At 46.2% G+C, this 22,508-nt stretch overlaps 1 protein-coding gene across 13 annotated transcripts in view; it reads right to left on the reverse strand.

The window, feature by feature from the left end:
- The window catches only part of syne1 (spectrin repeat containing nuclear envelope protein 1), a 440,240-nt gene that overhangs the window by 296,989 nt on the left and 120,743 nt on the right, over positions 1-22,508 (reverse strand). For all 13 annotated transcript variants that reach the window (XM_033026154.1, XM_033026164.1, XM_033026166.1 and 10 more), the window contains 10 exons: positions 21,337-21,480; positions 20,664-20,837; positions 19,608-19,766; positions 17,468-17,632; positions 16,690-16,824; positions 9,200-9,358; positions 6,974-7,191; positions 3,921-4,029; positions 2,593-2,757; positions 296-463 (listed from right to left, as the gene is read on the reverse strand). In XM_033026154.1, the coding sequence (XP_032882045.1) occupies positions 296-463; positions 2,593-2,757; positions 3,921-4,029; positions 6,974-7,191; positions 9,200-9,358; positions 16,690-16,824; positions 17,468-17,632; positions 19,608-19,766; positions 20,664-20,837; positions 21,337-21,480 (1,596 nt within the window). The remainder of the gene's footprint in view (positions 1-295; positions 464-2,592; positions 2,758-3,920; positions 4,030-6,973; positions 7,192-9,199; positions 9,359-16,689; positions 16,825-17,467; positions 17,633-19,607; positions 19,767-20,663; positions 20,838-21,336; positions 21,481-22,508) is intronic.

Below are 22,508 nucleotides of genomic sequence, written 5' to 3' on the forward strand. Positions count from 1 at the left end.
AGGGGCAGTTTACAGTGGCCAATTAACCTACAAACCCACACGTCTTTGGGATGTGGGATGATACTGGAGGAAACCCACACAGTCACTGGGAGAAGGTGCAAACTCCGCACAGACAGCGCCCGAGGTCGGGATCGAACCCGTTTCTCTGGCGCTGCAATGCATCAGCTCTACCAAATGCGCGGCTGCATCGCACTGCACTTCACTACGTTCTACGATTCTAAACTATGAATTGCTTGTACCCTTGTGCGGATGCTGAGCCAAGAGGCTAGTGTCTTTCACTGGGAGGGATCGGTACCTGATGGTGGAGGTGGCAGCGCTGAGCTTCCTCCAGACTCTCCGAGTTTAACACCGTCTCCTCCTCAGTCCGCAGCTGCGTCTGCGAGTCGGCAAGCTCCCCCAAGGCACTCGTCACACCGTCTTTGTGCTGGATGCATTCATCCACAGCAGACAGCATTTTATCAGACTGCAGAGAAACAACAGGTGAGATGCAAGAGGTGTCCCAAATAAAAACCAAAGGCCGTTTACTTGAATCTGCTGCCATGACAATGGAATCTTTTTCAGACACACAATCATCGCATCAACAAACAGGCATCTTCACTTAGAAGGTCCGTCCTTCGCAGCAGGGATTTGGACAGGTACAAAAACAAAGCCCAAAGCCTTGAGTGCAACCTTAGGCAGGTACTCAGTTCTGTTTCGTTTATTTTCACGTGTACCGAGGTACAATGAAAAGCCTTTGTTGCATGCTATCCAGTCCGCGGATAGACAATACATAACCTACTGTGTATGGATGCTTTCACAACATTTAAGAAACATTCAGACAGGCACATGGATAGGACATGTTTGGAGGGATATGGGCCAAACGCAGGCAGGTGGGACTAATATAGATGGGACATGTTGGTCGGTGTGGGCAGGTTGGGCTGAAGCATCTGCAGTTCCTTGTTTCTACTGTTTCAGCAAATTGCAATTAGCTAAAGCTAAATATTAGATCAAACAAACTACAGTAGTAGTTTTTTGGAGATAGACACAAAATGCGGGAGTAACTCAGCATCTGTGGAGAGAAGGAATGGGTGACGTTTCGGGTTGAGACCCTTCTTCAGTTGTTTTTTGCATTGTTAACCATCGTTAAATGTGCTTCTTGGTTTACCCCATGTCTTTAGTACAGTCAGAACTTTTTAGGAGTGATTGGCAAGTCAGTCAGGATTCAGGCCTGATCGGTTAGCTTTAACAGTCAGTGTTATCTGATATAGAGCAGCAAAGGATTTCCTTCTTAGCTTGTTCATGTCTGCAACACACCCCATCATTAAAATCAGTCTGCAAAATATTTATTATGTGTAAATTACTCAACCCAAGATAACATTCTTGCATTTAGGAAAGGTTCCTTAAAGTGAATATTGCGAACATTGTGCAAAAGTCATCTCAGCATAGTTTCCCACGGAATTATTCTTTAATCCTTTCGTGGAAATTCTATTTCACATTGTAAAGGGCCTGTCCCACTAGCATGCGACTGCATGCATCATGCGCGACCTAGCGTGGTCGCTTGAGCCGTACGGCCGCGCGGGGCCGGTCCCACTTCGATCGCCGGAGCCGTATGGAGTTGTGCGGAGCTGGTCCCGACATCGCGCAGGGCTCCGAAAAACTGACATTGTTCAAAAACTCCGCGCGGCAACGGCCTGCCGGTCCGCAGCCGCATTGAGGCCGTACGCACCGTCTCGACGCCATGCGCAGTGTCATGACACCGTACGCCTAGCGCGAACTTCCCGCGGACTTCGCTCAAACTTCCCGTCAACTCGTACGGGATCACTCGACCTCCGTGCGGCCCCCGCGCTGCCCCCGCTTCCGGTTTGGTCGCGCTTACCGCATGCAATCGCATGCTCGTGGGACAGGCCCTTAAGGCACCTGGTACATTTAGGATATTCAAAGTAGACATTTCCTCTGCTGCCACCTAACAGTCTGTTCTAACCACAGATTAAGAAGGGCGGCACGGTGGCGCAGCGGTAGAGTTGCTGTCGTATAATGCAGTCGTTAGTGAGACCGCATTTAGAATATTGTGTTCAGTTCTGGGCACCACGTTATAGGAAAGACATTGTCAAGATTGAAAAGGTTCAGAAAAGATTTACGAGGATGTTGCCAGGACATGAGCTATGGGGAGAGGTTAAGCAGGCTAGGTCTCTATTCCTTGGTGCAGGAGGATGAGGAGTGATCTTATAGAGGTGTACAAAACCATGAGAGGAACAGATCAGGTAAACGGCAGAGTCTCTTTCCCAGTGTAGGAAAACGAGAAGCAAAGGACATTGGTTTAACGTGAGGGAGGAAGGATTTACTAGGAACCTGAGGGGCAACTGTTTTACACAAAGGGTGATAAGTGTATGGAATGAGTTGTCGGAGGAGGTAGTTGAGGCAGGTACTATCGCAACATTTAAGAAACATTTAGACAGGTACATGGATAGGATAGGTTTAGAGGGATAAGGGCCAAACGCAGGTAAGTGGTAAGTGTGTAGATGGGACATGTTGGTCAGTGTGGGCAAGTCAGGCTGAAGGGCATGTTTCCACAATGTATGACTATCACTCTATGTCACGTCAGCACAGTCGTACCTCAGCAATCTGCAACAGGAGCCTCTTGAATGCATCCGACAACTTGGACAGTTCACCTTCCTTTCTTGTAGCTTCATTCTCAGAAGAGATAGCCGTCAGTGCAGCAAGTCTGGATCGTAACCACGCCAGGCTGGGCTCCTCTTTGCTGGCCTCTTCCTTCATTTCCTAAATGTGTACATATTTAAAAAATCCATACACATTCCTGTTTCCATCCTTACTTTCCACTCTCTGTGTAGCCTCGTCCCTCCCTGCTTCTGTACCTTTATTCAGTCAGGACTTCTTCCTCAAGCCCCATGTTCTTTCCGCTTTAGGGCGGCTGGTGGCGCAGCGGTAGAGTTGCTGCCTTACGGCGCCAGAGACCCGGGTTCAATCCTGACTACGGATGCTGTCTGTACGGAGTTTGTCCGTCCTCCCTGTGACCAAGTGGGTTTTCTCCGGGTGCTCCCATTTCTTCCCCCACTCCACACTCAAGGCTGATCTATTTTTCCCTCTCAACCTCATTCTTCTGCCTTCTCCCCTTAACCCCTTTGACACCCTTCCTAATCAAGAACCTATCAATCTCTGCCTTGAAAATACACAATGTCTTGCCCTCCACAGCCGCCTGCGGCAATGAAGTCCATAGATTCACCACCCTCTGGCTAAAGAAATTCCTCCTCATCTCCATTTTGAAGGTGCGTCTTTTTTTTCCCTCTGATCCAAGACTCTCCCATTACTGGAAATATCCTTTCCACATCTACTCTATCCAGGGGCACCACAAGATTGATAGCCGAGATACATCCAAATCATCCTACATAGACAAGGAAAGCTGTTTTCAGCCAAAGGTAGACACAAAAAGCTGGAGTATCTCAGCGGGACTGGCATATGTTATAGAATCAGCTAGTGATACAGTGTGGAAACGTACAAACTCCGTACAGATAGCACCCGGAGTCGTGATCGAACCCAGGTCTGTGGCACTGTAAGGCAGCAACTCTACCGCTGCACCACCCATGGTTACTCCTGAACCATCATCACCATAAGACACCTAATGCCATGGGGTGGGAGATTGCATCCTTCTCGTGTTTCGACAAATGCAATCAACCTGGTGTGCACAATCAAATAAGATCAAATAGAACAAGTTGTCCTACAACTTTAGGCTGTGCACGCCTTACACAAGAAGAAGACCTAATGCCATTATCCAGACTGATTTTCCCAGTCTATACTGCCCTGTCTGTCTCCTCATCTCTGACTGATCCCATCATACTCTTATACCTAAACTGACTATGACACTGCTCCTGTTTAGTATTTTATGAGTCTTCATTCTATTGAATGTAGTTATACGGTCAACAAACCTCCAATGTAGTTTTCAAATCGCAGTACATTTTAGGATCGGTGGTTCCACATTTGATCTCCGTTAGCTGTTTGTCCTTTGCCAGAAACCAGGTTGACAATTGATGAGATCTGAAAGGAAAAATGTTAAAGAAATCTCAAGCCTTTGTTCGTGAGAGGAGAATGTATAAAGTGGTGTCATTTAGCATGGAAACAGGCCCTTCGGCCCAACCTGCCCATGCCGACCAAGGTGCCCCGCCTGCACTAGGCCTACCTGTCCGCGTTTGGCCCCTATCCCTCTAAACCTTTCCTAACCATGTACCTATCCAGGTCACAGTATGGGATGTTGAATGTAATATGATTTACAATAATACTGAATACTAATTTTAAACAAAGGAATATAAAAAGGCCAAGGATATGGGGTTTCAGCATCAGTCACAAAAATATGATGAACCAAACGTCCGCCTCATGTGATACCTCTAGTTTCATCTATGTATCTATTTTCTTCTATATACTGAAACTCTCCTCTTGTTTGTTCGTTTGTATATATATTTGTTTGTTTGTTTGCTCCCGGAACTCCGCCATTTCACATCGCCATTTTTTTTCCCCGCGTGTACTTGCCTGGCCTCACAACGGGGACACAACGGCTCCATGAGTACTTTTTAGTCTATTTTACAAATGCCTCCACGGGTCCTCTATTCACTTTATTAACTTTAACTTAATTTCTGCCGCCAATGGCACATCTTTGAACGCGGCAGTCCCACCGGCACAGTGCGGGCCCGTCAGCCGCGCATGCGCAGTTTGGTGGAATGTTGCATTGGGGAAACGGGACCCAACGGGTCCGCGCTTGGTCTAGTGACCACTAGTTTCATACCCTCTAATTTCATACCCTCTAGTTTTCATACCCCAAGTTTTCATACCTCAAGTTTCCCTCCCTCTGATTCTCACTGAAGACGGATCTCGACCCAAAACATTGCCTATTCCTTTTCTCCACAGATGCTGCCTGACCGGCTGACTAAGGGCTGTCTTACTTCCACATTTGCCAGCTCACTCTTTGCTCCGCCATTCATTCCTCTTGACATTTCCGAAGTTGCTATGCAACTCGTTTGGTTGCCTGACTCCAGATCAGCAGTGGCATCTCAAACAAAGTGCCATCAAACGCCTCATCACCCCAAGGTCATTCCAGAAGGCAAGAACAACCAAGACCTCCAAAACAAACCACATCTTTGACTCTTCCTATCTCTCATCAGGTCATAACCTCAGGATTAAAGGACATTCTTGTAGGAAGGAGATGAGGAGAAAAGTATTTAGTTAGAAGGGTGGTGACTACAGTATAATAACCGGGAAAAAATTAATACTAAAATGTTGTTAGAATATGGTCTCCATTCATTGATAATTTGAAGGGGTAGATCGGTTCAGCACGGGAACCTAACTGAAGCTGGAACTCAGGATTAGATGAAAAGTTATACTTTATAATCCACAAACCTATCTCCAAAGATGTATTATTAGTAAATCATTCCATTCTTTTTTTTTATCTTGACATTTGTGGGGTTTTTTCCCTCTTTCTCTCTTACTTCCTATCTTAAAAAAAAACTAGAAGCAGAACCAATCCACAATTGATAATATTAATAATGTACGACTGATATACATGAAATGTTTATAATATGTGTTTGCTTCTAATAAAAAAAAATGTTTTTAAAAAGAAGGGTGGTGAATCCATGGAATTCATTGCCACAGAGGCTGTGGAGGCCAAGTCAGTACATAATTTTAAGGCAGACATGATTGTATAGATCAGCCATGATTGAATGGCAGAGTAGACTTGATGGGCTGAATGGCCTAATTCTACTCCTATCACTTATGACTGACCTTATGATCTGCCCTCTCTCCTTCCACTATGTCATTCAATAACTAATCTCATTCAAGGTGAGACCAACTGGGCCTCCAGATTATTCAGGCCATCCTGTCGATTGGGATAGAGAGGGGGAGGGTGTGGTTGTGTCAGGGGACAACAACATGGGTTAGTTCCACACGGAGGGAACAATCCCTGCAACTGAAACCTTACGCCAATCTTATCTTCAAGATGTGCGTCTAGTCCAACGAAAACACAATTGACAAAGAAGTCCACTCATGGGATCTTCTTCTTCTTATCGAGTCCACACACAAGATTAGAAGTTGTTCAGCCAGAGCTGAACACACTTCTCGGCATCTGCACAATGGTGTCTGTCTTGCGACTCATGGGATAAGAAGAGCACAACACCTATGATCGATCCACTTATAAAGGCATGCACATTTGGTTAAAGCAAAGACAGACACAAAAGGCTGGAGTAACTCAGCAGGTTACTGGAGAAACGGAATAGGTAACGTTTCGTGTCGAGACTCTTCTTCAGACTGAGTCAGGGGAAAGGGGAACGAGAAATATATAGACGGTACTAAAGGGCCTGCCCACTTTCACGACCTAATTCATGACCTTTTTTACTCGTGGACATTTTTCATCATGTTGAAAAAAATGCCCCGACCTACTTGATGCACAAGTACCTACGACTAGCATCACGACCTACCTACGACCTCCTACGACCTCGTGACGACCATGCTGCGAGTATGAGTCAAGGACAAACTCGGCAGAGGTCGCAAATTAGGTCGTGAAAGTGGGACAGGGGCTTTAGTACCGTCTATATATTTCTCGTTCCCCTTTCCCCTGACTCAGTCTGAAGAAGAGTCTCGACACGAAACGTTACCTATTCCGTATGACTGCTTCAATTTCGTTCAGACTTTGGTCTGAATGACAATAAAGGCTATCTAATCTAATCTAATCTAATTTTAGGAGACCCGAAACGTCACCTATTCTTTTTCTCCAGGGAAGCTGCCTGACCCGCTGAGTTACTCCAGCCTTTTGTGTCTGTCTTTGGTTTAAACCAGCACCTACAGTTCCTTCCTACACATTTTGTCTGCTCCATTGGGTCAAAGCAAGTCAGTTATCCCAGTCCCTTGTGGAGATGAAATATTAGTTTTGATCATTTAGCCCAAATAACATTGGTGTGTGGTAAATTCTAGGTGGCCATGTTGCGGGCAATGTCACCTTGTCTCAAACTCCCTCCACTTGTCCGGCTGGTCGAGTAACTGCTGGTACGTGACGTCAATCAGTCCTTTCAAATCCCTCAGGGTCGTTTTGTCCATTTCGTGTTTTGTCCTGATCGCGTCGTAATTCCGAGTTTCCGGAAGTTTCTGACAGAGATCGCCGATCACTTTGCCCCGCTTCCTGCACCACTCGAACTTGCCTTTGTCTGAGAAAAATTCCTGAAAGAGATTACTTGCTGGTTTAGCCAGTTAGTCGTTCCCGGTAGTTTAGTTTCGATGTACAGAGTGGAAAATGGACCCTTCGGCCCACCGGGACCATGCTGACCATCGTCCCCCCGTTCACACTTGTGTTATCCTGCTTTCTCATCCACGCCAACAGTGCGATTTACAGAGGCCAATTAGCCTACAGACACCTTTGGGGTGTTGGAAGAAACAGAGTCACCTGGAGAAAACCCACGCGGTCACAGGGAGAACATGCAAACTCCACACAGACAGCACATGAGGCCAGGATCGAACCCGGGTTCTGTGAGGCAGCAGCTACACCTGAAGCTCTTGGTTGAGTCTTGGCAATTCTATCTGGCCACACGGCACCCATCAAACTGGAAGATATCCCAGAGCTTGTATGGGCACTCTGTGCAAAGTGGCTCATGTCCTGACTAGGGGCTAGTGGAGTCAAGGGATATGGGGAGAATGCAGGCACGGGTTATTGATAGGGAACGATCAGCCATGATCACAATGAATGGCGGTGCTGGCTCGAAGGGCCGAATGGCCTCCTCCTGCACCTATTTTCTATGTTTCTATGACTCCTCAGAGTCAATGGGGCACAAGCACAGAGGACGATGGTCTAACCTTCACTCATCTAGATGATGTAGCTACATCATCAAAAGACACTAGCAATATCCAAACACCATCAAACTCTGTTTAGTTTAGTTTGGATTAGTGATACGGTGTGGAAAGTCTCCTCAAGATGTTATATATTTAATCAAGTGGTGGGACATTCAAGTCATTTGGACTGAATGACTGTTTGTCTCAGGGCAGCAAGGTGGCACAGCGTTAGAGTTGCTGCCTTACAGCGCCAGAGACCCGGGTTCGATCCTGACTACAGGTGCTTGTCTGTACGGAGTTTGTACGTTCTCTCCTTGACCTGCGCGGGTTTTCTCCGAGATCTTCGGTTTCCACCCACCCTAAAGACGTACAGGTTTGTAGTTAAATTAGCTTGGTATGAATGTAAATTGTCCCTAGTGTGTAGGATAGCGTTAATGTGTGGGGATCGCTGGTCGTTGCGGACTCGGTGGGCCGAAGGGCCTGTTTCTGCCCTGTAGCTCTAACTAAATACTATGCAATCCCCTGTAGTAAGGTTGATATTAATTCCCATTCGTTTGTAAAACATTGATTTAGTTCTTTCTCCCTCTTGAAATTCTACTAAAGCTTCCAATTAAATTTATACTATGTGAAGGAGCTGCTTGGATGCCAATCCAGAACCTATGGGTCACAGTTTAAGAATAAGGGGTAGGCCTTTAGGACTGAGATGGGAAAAACGTTTTCACCTAGAGAGTTGTGAATCTGTGGAATTCTCTGCCACAGAAGGCAGTGGAGGCCAATTCATTGGATGTTTTCAAGAGAAAGCTAGATTTAGCTCTTGGGGCTAATGGAATCAAAGGATATAGAACGGAGACGAGGAAACACTTTTTCTCACAGAGAGTGTGGAATTCTCTGCCTCAGAGGGCAGTGGAGGCAGGTTCTCTGGATGCTTTCAAGAGAGAGCTAGATAGGGCTCTAAATCAGTGTAGCAGAAGTGCGGAGTCATGCATTTGGTAATAGAATAAAGGCGTAGAGTATTTCTAAATGGAGAAGAGAATCCAGAAATTGGTGCAAAGGGACTTGGTCCTGCTAGTGATCTTAGAAAGATAGCAGAGTCAGGGGATGTGGGGAGAAGGCAGGAACGGGGTACTGATTGGGGATGATCACATTGAATGGCCAAATGGCCTACTCCTGCACCTATAGTCTATTGTCTATTGTCTATTGATATGGGGAATAAGCAGGAACAGGGTACTGAGTCTGGATGATCAGGGCATGATCATATTGAATGGTGGTGCTGGCTCGAAGGGCCGAATGGCCCACTCCTGCACCTATTTTCTATGTTTCAATGTTTCAATGTTTCAATGTTCAATGTCTAATCACCAGTTAAGGCCGCCTGCAGTTGGTGGTGAGGATGAACCACACTTACCCTGTGCTGTACAATGAGCTCTTCACTGCTCTCGCTGGTTAGCAGCATCTTCTCCCGAGTTAGTTCGGATTTGCATTCTTCCATCATCTCCACCAGTTTATTCCTTGCTGCCTCGATCTGAAGCTGGAGCAAATGGTAGGGAGCTTCGGCCTGAAGGTCCTAGGACAGTCCAATCAACACTATTAGAATTACAGAGAAGGAGAAGGAGGCATGGGTGACGTTTCGGGTTGAGACCCTTCCTCAGACTGGAGTCTTAGCCTGAAGGAGGTTCTCGACCCGAAACGTCACCCATTCCATCTCTCCAGAGATGCTGCCTGGCCCGCTGAGTTACTCCAGCATTCCTCGCTGTAAACCAGCATCTGCAGTTCCTTCCCACGCTTTGAATTACAGAGGTGGATCTATGTAATGGGGTCACTCTAATCCTCCAATCCTTTCTGGATCTATATACTGTACCAGGGGACATTAGGAACGATGCTCACTTTGGGTCTATGTACATAGAAACATAGAAAATAGGTGCAGGAGTAGGCCATTCGGCCCCTTCGAGCCTGCACCGCCATTCAATATGATCATGGCTGATCATCCAACTCAGTATCCTGTACCTGCCTTCTCTCCATACCCCCTGATCCCTTTAGCCACAAGGGCCGCATCTAACTCCCTCTTAAATATAGCCAATGAACTATCCTCAACCGCCCTCTGTGGCAGAGAATTCCAGATTCACCACTCACTGTGTGAAAAAAAAAATTCTCATCTCGGACCAATAAGACTTCCCACTTATCCTCAAACTGTGACCCCTTGTTCTGGACTTCCCTAACATCGGGAACAATCTTCCTGCATCTAGCCTGTCCAAGCCCTTAAGAATTTTGTAAGTTTCTAGAAGATCCCCCCTCAATCTTCTAAATTCGAGCGAGTACAAGCCGAGTCTATCCAGTCGGCTTGTACTCGAAGATGTACCGTGGGGGCCATATTTAGGAAAAGACACCAAGTGCTGGAGTAACTCAGTGGGTCAGACAGCATCTCTGGAGAACATGAATAGGTGACGATTCAGGTCGGGACCCTTCTTCAGAATAGGATTCAGATGGCAGGTACAAGCAAGACTAAACAGCCCCCTTCAGCCCTCTCACTTGGTTCTTGCCTCCTACAGCATAAACACACATAACGTACCACACAGCCACAAAATATAGTCATGAAATGTTATATTAGGCTTCACACCAGGGGCTCATTGAAAAATTAAAAAAACCTGCTGGAAATCCAAAACAAAAACTCAGCAGGTCGGGCAGCATCTGCGGAAAGAGAAACAGCCCTGTATATCATCCTTCTTCTCTTCCCGCAGATGCTGCCTGACCTGCTGAATGTTTTTTTTCCAGCATTTCATGTTTGTGTCCTCAATGATGTTGGATTACCAAGGTTGGGGCTCAATGGTTCAATTGACAGAATTTTAGTTAACCCCAGTCTGATGTTCTCCTGGGAAAATAATATGGTGGCCTTGGAAGAGATCACGCTGGAGTGGACCACTGCAAGGCTGCACTTTCAAGGCTTGCGTTCGTTTGATTGTAGGTGTTCAGTGGTGCGCTACATGAGTTGTTTACAGATGGGAACATTTTTGACTTTCCACGGTTTATATTCCCTCAGGTATAGCGGGGGAGGGGGCACTGAAGTAATTGATCAGTTTAAAATTATTGAGGGATTTAGACTTTAGACATTAGAGATACAGCAAGGAAACAGGCCCTTCAGTCCATGCTGACCAGCGATCACCCCGTACTCTAACACTACCCTACACACAAGGGACAATTTACCGATGCCAATCAACCTGCAAACCCATGCGTGGGGGTGGAAACCGGAGCACCTGGGGAAAACCCACACGGTCACTGGGAGAATGTACAAACTCTACACAGACAGTCGCCCTATCCAGGATCAAACTTGTTTCTCTGTCGCTGCAAGGCAGCACCTCTACCCTTGCGCCACCAAGCCACCCCGCTTTAATTTGCCGGTTGAATCAGCTAACAATCCGTGAGAAAAAGCAGTGGTCGCTGCTGGGGAAGTTCGAACAACGAGAAGCAGCCAATTCAAGGGTGATATCGGTAACACATTGTCGCACCAAAGGCAGAGGAAACAGAGAACCCTTTCAATTCAAAAGGCCACTAATGGTGGGGCTCATTTAAAAACTTAAGAGCCTTTTTATGTTATTGTTGGTTGGGATATTGTTGTTTCATTTCATTCAGGGGATGCCGATATCTTAAGATTCTCCCGCTGGGCTATTGTGCAAGGTCTTGGAATTTTGCACAATGGGCAAGGGAAAAAAAAATGTCAGAATGGTTTCAGACTTGTAAGTGAAATGTCAATAAGTGGAGCTTCCTATCCCTGCTGTTCTTGTCTTTATGGGCAGCAGAGGTTGAGAGTTTGGTAAGTGCTTCATTTACCTCATATATACCTCATTGGTGACCTTCGGGCTATCAAGTCAAGTCAAGTCAAGTTTATTCGTCACATACACATACGAGATGTGCAGTGAAATGAAAAGTGGCAATGCTCGCGGACTTTGTGCAAAAAGACAAACAAACAAACAACCAAACAAACTACAACAGAATGTAACAGAATCACATATTCTTTTTCATATTAAATATTGTGGGCGGAAGGAAAAAGGGGAAAAAACAGCAATTTAAAAAAAATTTAAAAATCAGTAGAGTGGTACAGTAAAGTTAGTCCCTGGTGAGATAGGAGTTTACAGTCCTAACGGCAGTCTTTATTGGCTTTGCCCTGCACTAAACGTTATTCCCTTTTCATGTGTCTATCTATACACTGTAAATGGCTCGATTGCAATCATGTAACCAGCATCTGCAGTTCCTTCCTACACAATATAACACGACAAATGTTCCGTACAAATTACGCACCAGTTTAACGACTTAAGCACCTGTCACGGTCATGTATTGTCTTTCTGCTGACTGGTTAGCACGAAACAAAAGCTTTTCACTGTACCTAGGCCACATGTGACAATAAACTAAACTGAAACTGTTAAGAAACCTCAGCAGTTCATTTTTGCCCCAAAGAATCTGCTGGAGACATCTTGTGGTTTGAAATATGTCTTGTCCCGAACAGCCATAAATATTTTCCCCTCAGAGATTTTCCTGTTGATTTCAGCCTCACTGGGGTTCCTTCAGATTAGATTAAAGATTTAGCATAGAAACAGGCCCTTTGGCCCACCAAGTCCACGCCGACCATCGATCACCCACACACCAGTCTATGTTATCTGACTTTCGTATCCTACATGCTTGGGGCAATTTACAGTAGCTAATTAACCTACAGAAGGGTCTCGACCCTACTCCTTTTCTCCGCAGATGCTGCCTCACCCGCTGAGTTTCTCCAGCATTTTTTGTCAACCTACAAACCTTTGTGTCTGTGGAGTGTGGGAGAACCCACGCGGTCACAGGGAGAACAGCCTTAGAATAAAGGGGAGGCCATTTAAGACTGAGTGAGAAAAAACGTTTTCACCCAGAGAGTTGTGAATTTGTGGAATTCCCTGCCACAGAGGGCAGTGGAGGCCAAGTCACTGGATGGATTTAAGAGAGAGTTAGATAGAGCTCTAGGGGCTAGTGGAATCAAGGGATATGGGGAGAAGGCAGGCACGGGTTATTGATTGGGGACAATCAGCCATGATCACAATGAATGGCGGTGCTGGCTCGAAAGGCCAAATGGCCTCCTCCTGCACCTATTTTCTATGTTTCTATGTTTCTAGAACGTTCAAACTAGCCATAGGCTCAAGGGATGTCAGGAGCCAAACTGAAGCTCTAACGCTGTCAGGCAGCAACTCTACCACTGCGCCACCGTGGTCGGTGTGGACATGATGGGCCGAAGGGCCTGTTTCTATGTTGTTTCTCTAATCTAAACACAACGTTAAGGTTGAAATCAACAGGAAAATCTCTCAGGGTAAAATGCATTAACACTTCCTTGAAATCAAGGCAGTTAATGTATTATTGTGACCTCTGGACTTCACCTCTTTTGCCCATTTGGATTAACTCTGTGGTACGGTCTGGAGCACAGCGGGTGTAGGGAAGATATCAGAGGAGCTCTAGGGAGCAGGTGATCAAGGATTAGGCAGTATGTGGAGTTCAACCATGGTTTGAAGTTTTCAAACTTTCAAGAGGGCTTGTCTACAAAAACAAGGATGTAATGCTGAGGTTCTATAAGGCGCTGGCAAGGCCGCATTTGGAATATTGTGAGCAATTTTGGGCGCCATATCTGGGGAAGGATGTGCTGGCTCTGCAGAGGGTCCAGAGGAGATTTACAAGAATTATCTCAGGTCAACTTATGATGAATGTTTGTTGGCACTGGGCCTGTGCTCACTGGAGTTTAGAAGAATGAGGGGGGACCTCCTTGGAACATACTAGATAGTGAAAGGCTTGGACAGAGTCAAGTCAAGTCAATGTTATTTCTATAGCACATTTAAAAACAACTCTCGTTGTCCAAAGTGCTTTACATCAGTGCAGGTACTAACGTGCTACATACAGTGGTACATAGATCTAACAAACATATATAAATACATACATACAGCGCTACCTCAGAGGACCTCAAGAAACGCTTGTGAGTAGAAATAGGTTTTAAGTCTAGACTTAAAGGAGTCGATGGAGGGGGCAGTTCTGATGAGAAGAGGGATGTTGTTCCACAGTCTAGGTGTGCTGCAACCACAAAAGCGTGGTCGCCCCTGAGCTTAAACCTGGACCGCGGGATAGTCAGTAGCCCCAAATCGGCCGACCTGAGGGACCTGGAGGTAGAATGGTGGGTTAGCGGATTCTTGATATAGGTGGGGGCAAGGGCTTTGTATACATATAGGAGGAGGTTGAAATTGATTCTGTACCGTACTGGGAGCCAGTGGAGAGAGGCCAGGATCGGGGCGATGTGGTCCCTTTTACGGGTGCCCGTCAGAAGTCTCGCTGCGGCGTTTTGGACCAATTGCAGGCGGGACAGGGATGATTGGCTGACGCCAGTGTATAGGGAGTTGCAGTAATCAAGGCGGGAGGAGATAAATGTGTGGATGATCTTTTCAAGGTCGCCGAATTGGAGGAATTGTTTTATTTTAGCTATCGTCCGAAGCTAGAAGAAGCTAGCTTTTACCACAGCATTAACTTGTTTGTCAAACTTTAATGAGTAGTGAAATATCACGCCAAGGTTTTTGACGTGAGGTTTGAGTAATGGGGTAAGGCTTCCAAGGCTGCCTGCTATCGTTTTGATGGAGTCCGAGGGGATGACCTCAGACTTGCTCTCGTTTAGTTGGAGGAAGTTCTGGGCCATCCAACACTTTATACCCTCGAGGCAGTGCATAAGGGTGAGTAGATTTGATCGGGTGTTGTGTTTCAGGGGAAGATAGAGCTGTGTATCGTCTGCATAGCAGTGGAAAGAAATGCCGTGCCTTTGAATGACGGCCCAGGGGGAGCATGTACAGAGAGAAGAGAATGGGGCCTAGGATGGAGCCTTGTGGAACCCCACAGCAGAGGCTAGCTGGGGATGAGTAAGAGTTGCCTATTTTGTAGAGAAACTCCTATATTTAAGGTAGGAAACGAACCAGCTCAGGGCAGTGCCATCTACACCAACCCTTTACTGGAGACGGTCAATTAGGATGGTGTGGTCCACTGTATCAAACGCTGCGCTGAGGTCGAGAAGGAGCAGGATTGCACAGTCGCCGGAGTCGATGGCAAGAAGCAGGTCGTTATGTACCTTCAACAAGGCCGACTCTGCTGTGGTGGGCCCTGAAACCTGATTGGAAACTTTCCAGGATGGTATTTTGGTGTAGGTAAGCCATTAGTTGATTTAGAATTACCTTTTCAAGGACTTTTGAAAGGAAAGGCAGTTTGGGAATAGGTCTGTAGTTGCTAGGCAAGGTGGGGTCTAGGTTAGGTTTTTTTCAGGAGGGGCTGGACCACTGCGTGCTTGAAGCAGGTAGGAACAGTGCCAGTGGCCAGAGAACTGTTGATGATAGAGAGGATGCTGGGACCGGCTATTGCAATGACATCCTTCAGAAGGGCAGTGGGGACAATGTCGAGGGGGCAGGTTGCAGGTTTCATAGTGGAGACCAGCTTTACAAGGAAGGGTAGAGTAATGGGTCGGAAACAGTCTAATTTAGAAGAACAGACCAATGAGACAGCTAGGTCACGGGTGGGAAGGGAAATATTCGTTCTAATGTTCTCAACTTTGCTGATGAAAAATGTAGTAAATTCTTCGCACTTGGCAGGGGACCCAGCTAAGCTGGTACTGGGGGCAGGACATATGACAGAGGTAATGGTACTAAATAGGACCTTGGAATTATGGGCGTTTTGGGAAATAAGGTCGGAAAAGTATTGTGTTCTCGCAGACTTTACTGCTTCCTGGTATTTGAGAAGATTGTTTCTCAGAAGTTCGAAGGAAATTTGAAGCTTATCAGACTTATACTTCCGTTCTGATTTTCTGCACTCTCTTCTTAGGGCTCTGATTGTGCCATTGAGCCAGGGCCAGCCTTTAGGCTTAGGCTTTTAAATTATAAGAAGAGCAACAGAATCCAAGGATGGAAGAGCAAGTGGTATTGAATAAAGGAATTAGGTCGTCAGTGCTGAGATGGAGGGGAGAAGCCTCGATGGTGCAGATGTCGGGAGCAGCTATGAGAGGCTCAGAGAACTTACTGGCAATCGAAGAGTTTATGTAGCGGGAGTAGCGAACAGGGAGATGGGAGAGAAAGGCAGAGATGCATCAAATATAATTGCACTATGATCTGACAGACAAGCATCAATAATTTCTGTATTACAAATTGGGAGACCAGACGATAGCACCAGGTGGAGTGTATGGCCAAGCTTGTGCGTGGGTCCAGTGGTAAGTAGAGTCAGATTGAAGGTCTCAACCAGGTTCATAAATTCACTCACAAGAGGCTTAGTAGGACAGCAGACATGAATGTTAAAATCACCAAGAATCAGGACCCGGACAAATTTGGGCAGAAAGCTAGAGATAAGATCAGCAAATTGGGTGATAAAGTCCTTATGCATTTTTGGTGGGCGATACACAAGAACAATTAAAAGGGGATGGGAAGAGGATGATTCCACTAATGGGAGCGTCTGGGGCTAGAGGTCGTGGCCTTAGAATTAAAGCACCTTCTTTTTGGAAGGAGATGTGGAAATGTATTTAGTCATAGGGTGGTGAATCCATGGAATTCTTTGCCACAGAAGGCTGTGGGGGCCAAGTCAGTGGATATGTTTAAGGCAGAGATAGATAGGTTCTTGATTAGTACGGGTGTCAGAGGTTATGGGGAGAAGGCAGGAGAATGGCGTTAGGAGGGAGAGATAGATTAGCCAAGATTGAATGGCAGAGTATCGATGGGCCGAATGGCCTGATTCTACTTCTATTCATTATGACCTTATGAAGGGATGTTTGAGGGGGTTTAATGGAAGGGGTTTAATGGAACAAAAGGCCTGTTGTTATTCCTGTTATTCCCAGCTAATGTAACAGAATCCCCCCTATTCCCAGCACCCGGTGCTAACCTTCCACTGCTTGTGCAGGCTTCGCACCGTCTCCTGGAGGCCTTCCTGCTCCTGTTCAGGAAGAATGTCTGTCAGCTCATCACAGGCCTTCAGAAAGGCATTGAGGATTCTCTGATCAAACTGGTTGAAGAAATCCTAAGGAAGAAATAATTGTTTGGTGAATAAGAGTGACGTCATCTCGGCACGCCACATCTCAGCATGCACAGTGCCAGTGTACTGACTGTACGAGCATGCACTCTACTCCTGCACCATTCAGAAGCTCACACAAGTGCCTCCTCCAGAGTCCAGAGATGTGATTTAGTGCTCACTGAATTAGCCGGCCACGGGGTCGAGAGAAAGAGAGAAATTGTGAGTGGATGTGGAGAGAATGTTTCAACCAGTGGGAGAGACTAGGAAAGCAGGCCATAGCCTCAGAATAAAAGGACGTTCCTTTAGGAAGGAGATAAGGAGGAATTTCTTCAATCAGAGTGTGGAGAATCTGTGGAATTCTTTGCCACAGAAGGCAGTGGAGGCTATCAGTGGATATTTTGTAAGGCAGAAGTTGACCGATTCTTGATCAGTAAGGGTGTCAGGGGTGATGGGGAGAAGGCAGCAGAATGGGGCTGAGAGGCAAAGATAGTTCAGCCATGATTGAATGGCGGGGTAGACATGATGGGCCAAATGGCCTAATTCTGCTCCTATCACTTATGAACGTATGGCCTTGGGGCTCTGTGTACAGGATCACACGGTGCCGGATCTGCAAGTGCAGCCTCGTCTCACGGAAGCTGGCAAGCCTCACCGTGTGCCTTGCTAGTAGCCGCTCGGGGTTCCCCACTTCTATCAGGGCTGTCTGAGCAGAATGTAGCACCAGCTCCAGCTCCTTCCTGCAGTCCTCGAATCTCTTCAGCAGGTTGCTGTTTGTCTCCATGTGCTTCCTCCATGTAGCTCCTTTCTCCACCATGTCCTACCAGGGAGCACCACACAGCATGAAGAAGCAATCTGCATCCCCAATGAGTCCCAAAGTATTCCAGCCATTGGCTCCCAACTGGCAATGTTAGAAAGGGCTGATCTATTGGGGGGGTATTCATTGGGGGGCAACCGTTATAGACCAGGAACAAGCACGCAACTAAAAAAGCACGCAACAAACACACAAAAAAACACGCAGAAAGCGCGCACAACACACAAAAAGCACGCACAACACACAAAAAGCACGCACGACACATAAAAAGCACGCACAACACACAAAAAGCACGCACAACACACAAAAAGCACGCACAACACACAAAAAGCCCGCACAACACACAAAAAGTCCGCACTACACACAAAAAGCACGCACAACACACAAAAAGCACGCACAACACACAAAAAGCCCGCACTACACACAAAAAGTCCGCACTACACACAAAAAGCATGCACAACACACAAAAAGCACGCACAACACACAAAAAAAACGCACGACACCCAAAAAGCATGCACAACACACAAAAAGTCCGCACTACACACAAAAAGTCCGCACTACACACAAAAAGCATGCACAACACACAAAAAGTCCGCACTACACACAAAAAGCACGCACAACACACAAAAAGCACGCACAACACACAAAAAAAACGCACGACACCCAAAAAGCACGCACAACACACAAAAAGCCCGCACAACACACGAAAGGCACGTACAACACAAAAAAGCACGCGACAAACTGGCAGAAAAAAACACGCAAAAAACATTAAATAATTTGACAATGTTATAAAGGGCTGAACTATTTTGGGTAATCATGAAAGTATCATTATAGACCAAACATTATTATGACTAAAACACACAAACAAACACACAAAACATCATTATAGGCTAAAGCACACAAACAAACACACAAAAAAGCATGCCAAAAGACGCAAGAAACGCGCAAAAACACACAAATATCATGCAGAAAACTGGCAAAAAAACACAAAATAAACTGGTATTGTAATAAGGGGTGGAACTATTTGGGATATCCATTGAAGGCATCATTATAGGCCAGGAACAGGCAGGGAACTACAAAGCTTTTCACTGTCCCTCGGTTCATGTGACAATAATAAATTAAACTACATTTTAAAAACTAAACGTAGATACCTGGCCTTCTTTATACATAGGTACGGGTAAAGTTAACAGATGAATCATCTTCTACAAGGCCTCCTGCACTGGGAGCATTCATCTAGATATGAGGCACACCACTCTGACTATGCCAGAAAGAAATGCAAATCTGATCCATATTCTGAAGGACTGCAAAACAGTGGCTACAAAATTAGCTTGGTGGTCAGATGCAGGGGGTGGTAATGGGGGAGGGGAGGGGGGCTTTGTTTTTCAGTTTGGAGACCTATCGCCAAATTGTCTAATTGTGTTGCCACTTTCAGGTAACAATGTTCTTTACTGTTAAATAGCTCTCTGTGTGTAAATGGGAAATGTTGCACAGTGTGGGATCTGTTTCCACACTGCATGGCTCTGACTGAAGAACTACAGATGCTGATTTATACCAAAGTTAGACAGAATATGCTGGGGTAACTCACAGGGTCTGGCAGCATCTCTGGGGGAAAAGGATAGGTGACGTTTTGGGTCGGGACCCTTCTCCAGACCCAGACCTGAAACGTCACCCATCCATTTTCTCCAGAGATGCTGCCTGACTCGATGAGTCACCCCAGCACTTTGTGTCCACCCACTCTCTCTCCTTGGCCCTGTTTGAATCCAAAACTATCTAGACAGAAGCGGACTGTGCAAGAAGCCAGCAGGGTTATGATTGAGTAAACAAGCAGTTACTTTGTAGTGAACCACATGGTTTTCTGATTTAAATCCCTTAGGAATCCCACATCCCTTTCAGAGTCTAGAACATCACAGGCACTTGCTCCTGTCTGTGCCCTTCCACACAGACTCAATGGGAATTAAGTTAAAAGTAATGGGTGTTTCACCTGGTAAGCAGCTTGAATCTGGAGGAGTTTCTTCTGTAGCAGAGCTGAATCCAGGTGCATCATCACCTTGCTAGAGTTGATCAGCTTCTGGACTGTCTGCAAATTCCACTCTGCTTCAGAGACCGCCTTTTTACATTGCTCTTGGCATGTTGTTAGTTCCTGGAGGGGAACGGAGGTCGCATGTTTTACTTCATGTTCATAAGTGATTGGTTCGCCCAAGATGGCGGCCCCTCGGGAGATTGTCGGAGTATTAAAAAGTGAGTGTTGTGTGTTTTGTCCAGTCTGTCCAAGATATATGTACTGATTGTTTTTACTGTTATTATGTGTGAAATGTTTTAAGTTTCATGTGCGATGCTCCGGTATTCCCTGGGAAAAGTCTTCTCATTTTGCATTGTACAACTGTTGCTTTGCAAGATGACAATAAAGGTTGATTGATTGATTGATTGATTGAGGAGCAGAATTAGGCCATTCGGCCCATCAAGTCTACTCCGCCATTCATTCATGGCTGATCTATCTCTCCCTCCTAACCCCATTCTCCTGCCTTCTCCCCATAACCCCTGACACCCGTACTAATCAAAAATCTATCTATCTATCTCTGCCTTAAAAATATCCATTGACTTGGCCTCCACAGTCTTCTGGAGGCAAAGAATTCCACAGATTCACCACCCTCTGACTAAAGAAATCCCTCCTCATCTCCTTCCTTTAACGCCCTTTAATTCTGAGGCTATAACCTCTGGTCCCAGTCTCTCCCATTGGTGGAAACATTCTCTCCACATCCACTCTATCTGGGCCTTTCAAAAAATGTATTCAAGAGAGAGTTAGATAGAGCTATTAGGGCCAACGGAATCAATGGCTATGGGGAGAAAGCAGGAACGGGGGGTACTTATTTTGGATGATCAGCCATGATCTTATTGAATGGCGGTGCTGGCTCGAAGGGCCGAATGGCCTACTCCTGCACCTATTTTCAATGTTTCTATGTTTCACTATCCGGTACATTTTCTGGTTCCAAGAACTCGTCAGCTAAATCCACCGCGTGTAGTCATGATCTTCACCAACCTGATGTCCCATCTTGAAGCTATCAGCTGAGCTGCCGTCTGTGTTGCCGGCCGAGGTGATCTGATTCGCCCTGTTTGTTGCCTCGTAGAACCTGGTGATTTGCTTCTCCAGCTCGTCGACAGGTCCCAGCAGCTGGTGAGCTTCCAACAGCAAGCACTGGCAACGCTCCCGAACCTGTACAGCACAACAGGCAAGAAATGGACACACACAAATCAACGTCAGGCTGACGAAGGGTCTTCCAGCCGAAACCTCACCTGTTCCTTCTCTCCAGAGATGTTGCCTGAGCCGCTGAATTACAGTACTCCATCTTTTTGTGTCGGTCTTCAACCTCATGATGAATGCATACGTCACTACCTCAGAATTCCACCCATCTCCCCATCATTGGCTGCATGTTTGTGCAAATTTCAGTCACTTCTAAACCAGAGGGTTATGAAAATCTGAAGAAGGGTCTCGATCTGAAACATCCCCCATTCCCTCTATCCAGAGATGCGACCTGTCGTGCTGAGTTAATCTGGCATTTTACGTCTAGCAGCAGAGTTGATGTTTGGCCGCCTGTTTAGGTGAACACTGGTCTTTACCAGCTGAATGCATCGTAGCGTGCTGATCGCACTTCCAATTACGCATTAAACCTACACTTCTTTCCCCATATCTGGGGAGGGGGTGGCATTCTTACCTTTATCAGCTGATCTTTAATGGTCGACATTGTGGCAAGCATCTGTGTCACTTCATCCTGGGGTGTGTCCTTCGTTAACTGTTGGGCTGTCTTGGAAACCACTTTGTACTGTGCTTCCATGATTGGCACTTTTTGCTTTGTTACCTGCAGAGCATCAGAGCAGCAGTTTGTGAGGGGAAGCTAGCAATCAACTCCTTGAGCACAGTCAATAAAATGATGCAAGGGAATGGGTCAGGAAACCCGCTTGCAGAGGTCGAACAGTGTACTGATAGTTTAGTTTAGTTTAGTTTAGTTTAGAGATACAGCGTGGAAACAGGCCCTTTGGCCAACCGAATCCACGTCGACTAGCGATCTACGCCACTAACACTATCCGACACAAATTAAGGACAATTTTACAATTATACCAAGCCAACTAGCCTAAAAACCTGTATATCTTCAGAGTGTGGGAGGAAAGCGGAGCCTCCCAGAGAAATCCCATGCAAGGTCACTGGGAGAATGGAGAAACTCCGTACAGACAGGGCCCGTGGTCAGGATCGAACCGTGGTCTCTGGCGCTGTAAGGCAGCAATGCCACCATGCCGCCCACTTTATGTCTAATTTGGCAAACAACTGCGTTGATATTGAGACTAGTTAATGAGTGCCTTCATATCAACGCATCGATGGTAGAAACATATTCTAACATTGAGACACGAGGAACTGCAGATGCCGGAATCTTGAGTAACACACTAAGTGCTGGAGTAACTCAGCATCTGTGGAGGACACGGATAGGTGACATTTCGAGTTGGGTTCCTTCTTCAGACTCAACGTAGTTGGGAAGAAGTGGGGGCGGGAGAAAGATTGGCAATTGATAGCTGAATATACAATTGGGGGGGGGGGGGGGGAGATGGGCGGACAAAGGCTAGAGATGAACAGGATACATACAAAGGGTGTCAGATATGGAGAAGAGGAGTGATTGAGGTGGAATGCCGGATACAGGTACAATCAAACTATATCCCTCCCTTTGGCCTTTATATTTCACTCCTTTATCCTCCTTATCTGATTATAATTTTGCCTCCTTTTCCTCTCTAGCCTTTGTCAACCCAAATGCCAATAATGTCTCCCTAATTCACCGATCTATGGCCAGGCTGTATCTGTTTCCATCTCTTTTCCAGCTTTCTCCCCCCGTACTACAAT

This window comes from Amblyraja radiata, chromosome 8 (assembly GCF_010909765.2).
Source record: "Amblyraja radiata isolate CabotCenter1 chromosome 8, sAmbRad1.1.pri, whole genome shotgun sequence".
Classification (NCBI taxonomy): domain Eukaryota; kingdom Metazoa; phylum Chordata; class Chondrichthyes; order Rajiformes; family Rajidae; genus Amblyraja; species Amblyraja radiata.